General features: G+C 53.1%; 1 protein-coding gene across 3 annotated transcripts in view; it reads right to left on the bottom strand.

Moving 5' to 3' along the window:
- The window catches only part of MASP1 (MBL associated serine protease 1), a 31,213-nt gene that overhangs the window by 3,817 nt on the left and 16,984 nt on the right, over positions 1–10,412 (bottom strand). The window contains exons 8-10 of one of the 3 annotated variants that reach the window (XM_064165543.1): positions 9,714–9,792; positions 4,186–4,323; positions 3,078–3,152 (exon numbers count right to left, since the gene is read on the bottom strand). In XM_064165543.1, the coding sequence (XP_064021613.1) occupies positions 3,078–3,152; positions 4,186–4,323; positions 9,714–9,792 (292 nt within the window). Of the gene's footprint in view, positions 1–3,077; positions 3,153–4,185; positions 4,324–4,416; positions 7,543–9,713; positions 9,793–10,412 lie in introns of those variants that run through there. The other 2 variants (XM_064165545.1, XM_064165546.1) reach the window with 2 other exon arrangements.

Genomic DNA, 10,412 nt, shown 5'->3' with positions numbered 1-10,412 from the left:
CTGTGCCCTGTGAGCTCACTCAGCCCTTCCCCATCGCCCCCCATTGCTCAGCTCTTGCTCAGTCTGCCAAGAAACCCCAGGGAACACAGGCAGGAGGGCTGGAGCCTGACATCAGCCCAGCCTCACCCCTTGCTCTGAGACCCATAATGAGGTCTGTAGTCTCATGATCATGGCATTTTCCCTCCTGGAGGGGCTGTAGCTAGAGAAGGCTCAGCCGTGGGATGCTGCCTAGCACCATGGGCTTTATTCCTTCATCTAAAGCCCTTACTGCAATTCTGTCAGCCAAACAAGCATCCCTCTGCTCAGCTGCTCAACAGACCTGGGATTGATGTCCAAAGAGACCTGTTGTGCTGCCTGGTTTGTCTCCAAGGAACTTTATCCCTGCACTGTGACATGGTGTGAGGAAGAAGAGAGATTCATTGTGTGGAAGGTCACTCTAAGATGTTTGGACAAGGTGGCCAGGGACGATCCTGCCTCTGAGGAACTTAAACCCTGGGACATGATTGTGGGTGGTGGGGCTGGCTGACACCTGTGACAGTACTGTGGTGAAGAACTCCCAGGTTCCTTGGGGGTCTTGATGTCACTGGTAGGTTATGGGAGCCAATTTGGGCTTGTGCTTCTAGAGCTGGAGGAGTCCTGAGTAGCAGAAGCTCAGATGCTGGTCTCACCCCTCCAAGCTTTCAATGGAAACTCAGATCCTCTGTGGAAAATGCTAAGCCTCTTCCCTGATGCTCCCTGTGATGCTATCACCCCATGTGCGCACCCCTCACAGAAAGAGGGTCTGACCCCCCCCAGGACAATAGGATTGAGACATTCAGCTTTGCAACCAGGATAGGAATCCCAGGATGTGCCAGGGTCTGTGGTTAGAAAACCTGTGGCTCTGGCAGAGGGGGAGCATGGTGAATGTTTCTACCTGTGCTTCTCTCCCCTGCCTTTCCCAGTGCTGCAAGGAATAGCCAATGTGCTCAGGCAGAAATCATCCCTGTGTCCCAGCCCAGCGGGTCTGCTGGGCAGCAGTCCCAGGGAGATGGTTTTAGAGGAAGTACATCCAGCCAAATATTTATTCTATTAAATTACATATAAAAAATGCTGACCAGGCTGCAAATGCTCCTGCTAATGGCAGAGGCAGGCGTGGAGTGGCCTGGAAGAGGAGTTGCTAGAGATGGGGATGTGGCGTGAGACAGGGTGGGGAAAATCTGAAGAGCAGCTGCCTGCAGATCCTGATCTCAGGAGAGTGTCAGCCTCTCTCTGGGATTTTCCACTTTCCTGAAGTCTCTCTGACTTCTGTCACTAATCAGGAGGCCTGGAAATGGCCCATCAAAGCAGCTATGGCCCCAAAAAGATGTCCCCATATGCTCCCAGCTCAAATTAGTTCAGGCTGAAACATCAAGGAGAGATGCAGGGAGCAGCCATCGCAACAAAGCAGCCACTGCGGCAAAGCAGCCACAGCTTCATGGGATGCTTGGAATCTCAGGGGGTCCCTCCTTGGGCCTTGCAGTTGCTCAGCTTGACTGGAGAGCAGATACCCTCTGTGGGCCTGAGCCAGCTCCCAGACCCCTCACAGCTGCAGCTACAGCTGCTGTATGGCAGCCACATCCCTGCACCTCTCTGGAGAGCCATCCCTGAACATCTGACCACAGCCCACAGCCAGGGCTGCCTTCAGTCCCCCCACTGAGTAGCCAGACCTGAGCCCAGGCTTGGCTGTGGCCAAACAACATCCCAGGGACTTTTGTTTAATCCTGAGCGGGCAGCTGGCCTGGAAACTTGCTGGCTGCAAACATTTCTGCTACTGCTCGAAGGCTTGAGGCTCTTCCTTCCCTGCAAAGTGGTGAGGTGTTTCTGCAAGGCTTAGAGAGATGCTAATTGCTCCTGCATGTGGGCACACTGCTAACTGGAGCTGGCAGCCAGCTCTGCTGGGCAAGTAATACTCTGCTCTTGGCTGGTGATGCTGAGGACTGAGCTATGCAAGAGCTGCTGTGCTTGTTGGCCAGCGTGGGTAGCTCAGGGAGCACTGACAGCCAGCTGTGACCCCACTGCCACTTTATAAAGCCAGGGAGACATGCCCTTTCCACTGCTGCCCAGTGCCACTGCTGAGCCCTGTCTGGGCCAGCCAGGATAGCAGGAGGCCTCTGTCCCCAGCACGCAAGCAGCTGGATAGTGCTCTGAGGTCATTCAGCCTGGAGAAGAAAGGGACCGAGGGAAGCCTCATTGTGGCCTTTGAGTGCTTAAAAAGGCACATGAGAAAGATGGGAACAGTCTTTTTAGCAGAGCCTGTTGTGACAGGACAAGGGGTGATGGCTTTGAACTGAAAGAGGGGAGATTTAGACTAGGTGTAAGAAAAAATAATCAGAGTGAAGGGGGTGAAGCACTGGCACAGGCTGCCCAGAGAGGTGGTAGAGATGGCACCCCTGGAGACATTCAAAGTCAGGTTGGATGGTGAGGCTCTCTGCAGCCTGGCACAGTAAATGTCACCCCTGGAAACATTCGAGGTGAGGTTGGATGATGGAACTCTCTGCAGCCTGGCACAGTAAATGTCACCCCTGGAAACATTCGAGGTGAGGTTGGATGATGGAACTCTCTGCAGCCTGGCACAGTAAATGTCACCCCGGGAAACATTCGAGGTGAGGTTGGATGATGGAACCCTCTGCAGCCTGGCACAGTAAATGTCACCCCTGGAAACATTCGAGCTGAGGTTGGATGATGGAACTCTCTGCAGCCTGGCACAGTAAATGTCACCCCTGGAAACATTCGAGGTGAGGTTGGATGATGGAACTCTCTGCAGCCTGGCACAGTAAATGTCACCCCTGGAAACATTTGAGGTGAGGTTGGATGATGGGACTCTCTGCAGCCTGGCACAGTTGAAGCTGTCCCTTCTCACTGCAGGAGTGTTGGACTCTGACCCGAAGCAACTCCAAACACTCTCTGACTCTATGATACAGGGCACATGGCATTGTCGCCAGGGAGCAGAGTCCATGCCTAGGGACGCAGCAGGTCAGGTTGGGCATGGAGCTGTCCCCCCTCAGCATGTCCCTGCTCCAAACCCGTCCCGCAGGAACCGGCCGCCCCAGCGCTAGTACCTGGTCGGCAGGAGGGCAGTTTGGTCCCCAGCTCCTCGCTCCTCCACACCCCTGATGCATCACAGGTGTAGGTGGCTGGAAGAGAGCAAAGCATTAGCCGGGCTATGGGCATGGGGGGGTGTCGTTTGCAGCAAGGAGATGATGCACAGCTGCCAGGACCCTTTGGACCTCCATGGCAGGAGGTAATCTCTCTTTTATGTTATTTGTGTTCCGTTGGCTGGTGGGAGGGGCAGCCCTGTCCCCGTGAAGGGGACATGCCACCACCCTCAGTTTCCTTGCCTTGGGTTGTCTGGAAGGCTGTGCTACTCCCTCAGCCTTGGCTGGCAGATGCTGCCCGGTTAATGCTGCCAGTGCCTATTCTGCTAATGCATGCAGGATGCTGGGACCAGATGCATGGGGCCAGAGGGTGTGCAGAGGGATATGAGCAGGGAGACAGGAATGTGAGGAAATCATTTTTCTTTGCTTGCTGAGGGAGGAGAAGAAAGAAGGTCTGGAGTGTGTGCACACCGCTTCTGCTGCCCTGAGCTGGGTCTTAAAGGTGCAGAGACCTGTGGTGCTAGGCATCTTATGGTGTATCTGTGCCTGCAGAGCATGTGGATCCAGGGGAAACTCACTCTGTTGTGATGCCACTGCTATCAGTTTGGCTTTGGGTATGCTGTACATTTGAGTGCTGGTGTGGGGAGACTTGGGAAGCCCTTTCAAGTCTTCCCTTTTGGAGGCTGCTGGACCTGCTGCTCTTTCCAGAAGCAGCTTCTTTCACAGGGACAGAAAATTTCACATGCTGTAGGGGGCAGATGGCAAGGTGAGAAGGCAGAGTGCTGAAGAACCACCACACTGCTCTGCCAAGGCTGTGAAACACACAGGCAATACAACTGTCAGTGCTACCTCCATCCTACCTCACTGTGGAGCAGAATGTGGCCAGCCTGACAATTCAGGCAGTGCAGATGCAAGTTACGATACATGTAAGCTACATCTACAACCTGCTGCTTGCAGAATGTCCCAGAGTGGCCATCCCAAGCTCCCCCCCTGCTTCCAAATGTGCACACAAGCATGGCCATTCACCCACCCACGCTGTGCCTTGGGCATGTGGCCCAGCCCCACTGCTCACCGGTGCTGTTGGGGGCCATGTGGTAGTAGGGATGCTGGCAGTGGTACTGGATGGCTGCTCGGTAGGTGGTCAGGTTGTTCCTGGAGGAGAAGGTGATAAAGCCATGCTCCAGCTCTGGTGGTGCTTTGCAGTCAGCAACTGAAAGCCAACAGAGAAGGTGGGTTGAGCTCTGTGCTGTTTCTTGAGGTGCCCAGCCAGCCAGTGAACATGCAATGCTGAGCTTTGGCATGTGGTCCTATGGGACAGAGTGAGGGCCTGCAGAGTCCTGTATATGTTTTTTCAAGGGCATTAGAGGAGACACAGCCTGATGTGGTCTCAGACAGCAGCAGGAGGCTGTCCCCAGGCAGGACAGACTGGCCCTGTGAAACTCCACCACAGCCACCCTGAAGAAACAGAGCATGTTGGTGGCACCACTGAACATCAGCAGCACAGCTCACCCACTACACTGGTGGAGACCCCAGCCCCAGAGCTCCTCCTGTGCACTCCATCTAGTGTGAGATTTCTCTGCTATACCTTCATGAAGGGAAGAAACCTGCTCTGCATCTTTTGAGAGATGCTCCTAGAGTATGTCTTAGCATCACAAAAGCATGGAATTGTTTAGGCTGGGGAAGATCTGTGAGATCCTGGAGTCCAACCATTAACCTAGCACTGTCTACTGCTAAACAATGTGTTTATGCATCAAATCTCCACGTCTTTTAAATCCCTTCAGGCAGCCTGTTCCAGTACTTGACAATCCTTTCTGTGAAGAATTTTTTTCTGTTGTCCAACCTAAACCTCCCCTGGTGCAACTTGAGGCAGTTTCTTCTTGCTCTGCTACTTGGTACTTGAGACAACAGACCAACCCCCACCTTTCTTTGAGGCAGTTGTAGAGAAGGCCTCCCCTAAGCCTCCTCTTCTGAAAACTCACAGTTCCCTCATCTGCTTTTCATAGGACTTCTTCTCTAGACCTTTCACCAGCTTCATTGCCCTTCTCTGGACTCACTTCCCACACCTCAATGTCTTCCCCTTAGGAGCAGGCAGGAAAAAGCAGGCAGTGATTCACCAGCCTAGGCTGTGCATCCCCTCTGTGCACAAGGTTTTGCTGAAAGCATGGCCCAGTCCTTCCCATTCTAAGTGTTGCTCATCAAACAGTGCTTATAAGCATTTAGAGTTGAGGCTGAGCCATCCTATGTCCTGGGTGTCCTGTGATGGCAGGAGATGAGTGATGTGGAGAGGATGGCTTGGCTGGTCTGCAGGCAGGGGGAAGGACAGCAGATGTGAGTGAGAAGTCACCTGCTCCATCATGGGCAGTTTTAGCTCCACTTCATCTATCCCTGGTGTGGGCTTGGGGTTTGGTGAAGAGTTTTCAGGGTACCATTGCCCTTTCTGTGGCTTGTACGTGGTTCCCTCTCTTCCCCATATTCCTTGCAGTGCCCTACCTGGCCTCTCCTCCCCAGCTTGTCCTCTTCACTGGCCTTGTGCCATGCACCTCAGGAAAGACCTCAAGTTGCAAGGTGGTTCATTCACCAAAGCCAGGGGTCACTTCACAGGAGCTGTGTCTCCCCATCATGAGGGCAGTTCATAGCACAAGCACACTTGGGAGATGCTGTGCAGCCTTCCCCAGCCTCATTATTGGGGACCTGTGCCAGGGAAGGGCAGGAACAGGGGGCCTGATCCTGCAAGGAAATGCACTGTGGTGGAGATGGATTCTGCAACGTTTATGAGAAGTAAGTAGGGGATGAATAGGAGGTTTGACAGAAAGCAAGTCCTATGGATCAGGGAAGAGTTGGGCTCTTGCAGGGAAGACTTGGGCTCTTGTCCTCCAGGGTGGAAAGGGAGCAAGGACAGGAGCTCTAACTCCTTATGCAGTGATCCAGGACAATGAAGAGAGGAGTCACTAGGAGCAGTAGCTGGCATCAGGGACATATGCTGATGCCCAGGGTTAACCACCTACATAGGTGAAAACCCCCTATTTTATGGCAATGTGCTGCAGTTCACTGTTCACCAGGATTCCCTCCACCTGCCTGCTAAGAATAGCAGGTGATGGGATGGGATGTGGGTACTGCCAGACTAGGTGGAGGCTGTTGGGTACCTGTGCTTTGCAGAGGAGAAGAGGAGGGGACACAGACTCCTCTCACCAGCCCCAGGGGTCCCCAGCCAGCCTGAACTTTCCTGCTCACCTCCCATGCTGCTTCAGTGCACCTGTGTCAGGCTGTGACCAATGACGGGACCTTTATAAGGCACTGGAGGGTGCTGAGGCTTCCAGGGGAGATGGAACAGATGTTGAGAGATCTGTCTGGCTTGCACAGCTGCTCTGGGGTTGTTTATGGTTTCAAGCAAGCACCCATTGGCCGACACAGCCTGTCCCCTCCCTGTGTGTCTGCCAGGCTTGGGGCAGATCTGATGTCTGGCTCTTGCACAGAGGTGTTGCCCAATCAGTGTCCTAGGTCCAGTCGAAAGGGCGAGGAGAGGGAGTTTGTGCTGTGAGCCTTTCCAGACTTTTCCCTTGGGAAAGAGGCCACTTAGCATTTCTGTCATTGTAGGACTGGAGGTGGCCTAAACTCCCCAACGTGTATTCTTCCTCCTCTCCCAGTCTGGTCCACAGCATGCTCCCAGCAAAACCTCCAATGCCTCAGGGAGTCCAGCGTGCATACCATGGGCTTCCAGTGACACGAATGGGGCCAGACACCAGGCTCTGATCTCTTTCAGCCTGAAGCCAGCCTGTCCTCCCCTCCACAGAGCCACTGCTGGGGAGCAAAGGGGAGGCAGAGGAGGATCCGGACTCCTGTGCCAGGGTCAGGGTTTGGTGCCTGCAGGACAAGGCTGGTGATGCCCACCCATCCTCCAGACCTCCTTGCCTGGAGGATCTGAAAGGCACCAGGACTCTTGGAAAGAGGAGAGGAAGGAGTGTTTCTTATTTGTGACACTGGGCCAGGGAGGAAGGGCGGTGGGAGGCTGAATCCAAACAAACAAACAAGCAAACAGCCAGGCAGCCATGCCGTGCTCCTTGCGCAACCACAGCCTTGGAGCCCAGCCAGGCCACGGCATCCCATCGGAGAGGGAGGGATGGGGAGGACGTGCCGGGAGCTGATGGCAGCACGCAGCCTCCAGGCAGTGGTGCCGGGGCCAGGCAGGCACTGCTAGGAAAGCACCGGGCACAGGAGGGTTAAGAGTGCCATGCCAGTTAGACAAGCCACGCGGATGGATTTGGCATTAGGGCCAGGGGCAGAAGGGACCTGCCCGTGGTACTGGACAGATCAGAAAGAGACATCGAGACAGGCTGCCCGTCAGGGTGGCACGGCCGGTGCCAGCCTCATGCAGCCACTTGCTCGGAGCCAGCTCTTCCCTCTGTCTGGTTGTCGGCTCTATCTGCAGCTGCTGCACCAAAAGCAGAGGAGAAGGAGGAGAGCAGAGAGAGAAAGCCCAATTAGTAGATGAGCAGAGAGAGGCATGCAGGAAACCCAGCCCCCAAAACACCAGAAATCGTTAATGAGCGCCCTGCAAACTGTGCCAAGGTGATGGGTATACTGCAGAGACACAGCCACGCTGAGGACCTGCTCACTCTGCTTGGCTGGGGCAACCTGGGGACAGTGGCTGGGAGAAGCTGTCACAGGGTTGTGTTTAGGCTTGCCAGGCCACGGGGCTGGATTTTATCCACCTTGGCTGAGAAGTTTTCTATTTTCTGCATCTCTTTCTAAAACCCATTTTAGCTCATGCCCTGATCCCTCCAGACATGGCCAGGAGGTGGGAGGCATTGCAGTTTGGAGGCCTGGTTTGCCCATTTAGGGGCTTCTTGGCTTTCCAAAAAGATGTCTTAGAAACATAGTGTAGTGAGTCATATCACACATGAAAGAATCAGTTCCAGCCCAGCTGCTCTGATGCAGGCAATCACTTCAGCTTTCTAAAAACCAACCACCAAAAAACCCAGAACAAAAGAAAACAAAGCCTTTTTTTCCCCCTTTTTTTTGGGGGGGGGGGGGGGGAGGGGAGGGGGAAGGAGGAGGGAGAGGGCCAAAAATATTTACCTTTCCCCCCACCCCACCCTGCACAATGCCAGTTTTTTTTTGTCTAGGCACTCTTCAAGCTGGATAAAATGGGTGACAGACTGTGGTATTGAAAGCTGTAGGAGTGGGGAGTTCCCTGGTAGAGCTAACCCCCTCTTGGTGTCACAACCCCACACTTTCTAAGGAGCCCTTTTAGATACAAATCTATTTAGTAGGTCTGAGAGCCTCCCCATTTCCATTTTGAGTGAGAAAACAGGTATTAAAACTCTAAGGTAAGATCCACAGCATCATTAACAGAAAAATCATCTGCCCAAATGAGAAGAGCTTGAATCTCAACATCCCTTGAGAGCATCTGGTCCTGCCCCTCCTGAAAGGGTCTTTTTCTGAGTCGATTTGCTGCTTTTCTCCTCTCTGGACCAGCCTTACAGTAGACTGAGCAGCATTGAGAGCCACTCTGAAGGCTAAGGGTGTTTGGAGAAAAGGTATTATCAGGAAAGTGTCCAGAGAAGGGCAGCAAGGCTGGTGAGGGGCCTGGAGCACAGCCCTGTGAGGAGAGGCTGAGGGAGCTGGGGGTGTGCAGCCTGCAGAAGAGGAGGCTCAGGGGTGACCTCATTGCTGTCTACAACTACCTGAAGGGAGGTTGCATCCAGGTGGGGGTTGGTCTCTTCTCCCAGGCAACCAGCAACAGAACAAGGGGACACAGTCTCAAATTGTGCCAGGGGAAGTATAGGCTGGATGTTAGGAGGGAGTTCTTCCCAGAGAGAGTGATTGGCATTGGAATGGGCTGCCCAGGGAGGTGGTGGAGGCACCGTCCCTGGGGTTGTTCAACAGAAGACTGGATGAGGCACTTAGTGCCATGGTCTGGTTGATTGGCTAGGGCTGGGGGTTAGGTTAGAATGGCTGCTCTTGGAGATCTCTTCCAACCTGGTTGATTCTATGATTCTATGATTCTGTTGATACATGTCCCAAGCCTGAGCTGAGAGAGGAGCTGGGTTAGATGAAAGAAGAGATGATGCAGATAGTCACCCATCCTTTCCAAAGGTATCTCCTCTCTTCTCCCTCTTTCTCCTGTTTCAAGGTTTGCAAATATTTGGGTAGCTTTCCTCTCCCCTTTCATTTAGCTGAGCATAGTTCAGGCTAGTACCTGGGACCTCCCTAGTGCCCTAGGTCTTAGTAACCACCGTTGGTAAGGAAACTCAGAGTAGGATCTAGAATATCCCAAACTGTCTCAGATTTATCCAGCTGAGCCAGTTCTCAACAGCCAGGCTTGCTCTTTCCTTGACAGAGAAGCAGCAAAGCGACTTGCAAATCAAGTTACATGAGTAATCTAAACAAAAGCACCAATCTCCTGCTCGTGGCATTTGGAGCAAGCCCTGTTATGTTATCCAGGAACAAGCCAAGAGAGCTTTGCAGGGTTACGTAGCCTCTCTGGCTGGCCCTTGTGTCGCTGAGTAAGGAATTCCACTCTGCCAGGGAAGCTCCCTTTAGCATGAAATCATTTCAGCAGGAAAAGGCTATTGGCAGGGTAGGGAAGAGTGTCCTTACTTTTGCAGATAGGAACCTTGTTACTCCATGTCCCATCCTTTAGACATTCGATCTGGAAGGAGTCACTTTCCAGGTTATCCTGTGCAGAAGATGCCAGCAAACAAAGACAAATATCCACTATCAGTGTGCAAGGCAGGGAAATGAATCTCTCAACACAAAGGACATTTCTTGGTGGTTTACTCAGAACACATCCAGTCCTGGGAGAGGACTTTTCCAGCTAAAAATTGCAATGCAATCATAATGAAAAACTTGAGGAATTTTCTTGTTTGTAGCAACCCAGTGGAACGCTGAACACAAAAGAACTGAACAACTTATTCCTATTCCTATGTGCTGGGCTGGTTAAAAAAGCAGCTCCATATGAAGGATGAGTCTGGAAGGATATCAGGGAAATATCCAACTCCATGTTGGAAGTCAAAGCAGGCTACCAGTTTGGAGGGGAGACAGCCACCCTGTAAATCACTTGTACTCACTGTAGTTCTCAGCTGTTTCCCAGAAAGGGCCTGCCAAAATCTTGGCCCCCTTGGCTTGCCAAAGCTGTCCCAAAGTCCCTGAGGACAGCCTGCTCTCTGGGGGCTGGCTGCTGTGGGGCTGCCTGGGAAGCTAAGCCCTTGCTCACCGAGGTGGGGAGCAGGCAGAGCACTGGCAGCTGCACCCTGGGCTTTTGTTGACTTTTCCTCTGGCAGAGGTGCCAGGTCTGGC

This window comes from Pogoniulus pusillus, chromosome 26 (assembly GCF_015220805.1).
Source record: "Pogoniulus pusillus isolate bPogPus1 chromosome 26, bPogPus1.pri, whole genome shotgun sequence".
Classification (NCBI taxonomy): domain Eukaryota; kingdom Metazoa; phylum Chordata; class Aves; order Piciformes; family Lybiidae; genus Pogoniulus; species Pogoniulus pusillus.
This window is presented reverse-complemented; position numbering and strand designations above follow the sequence as displayed.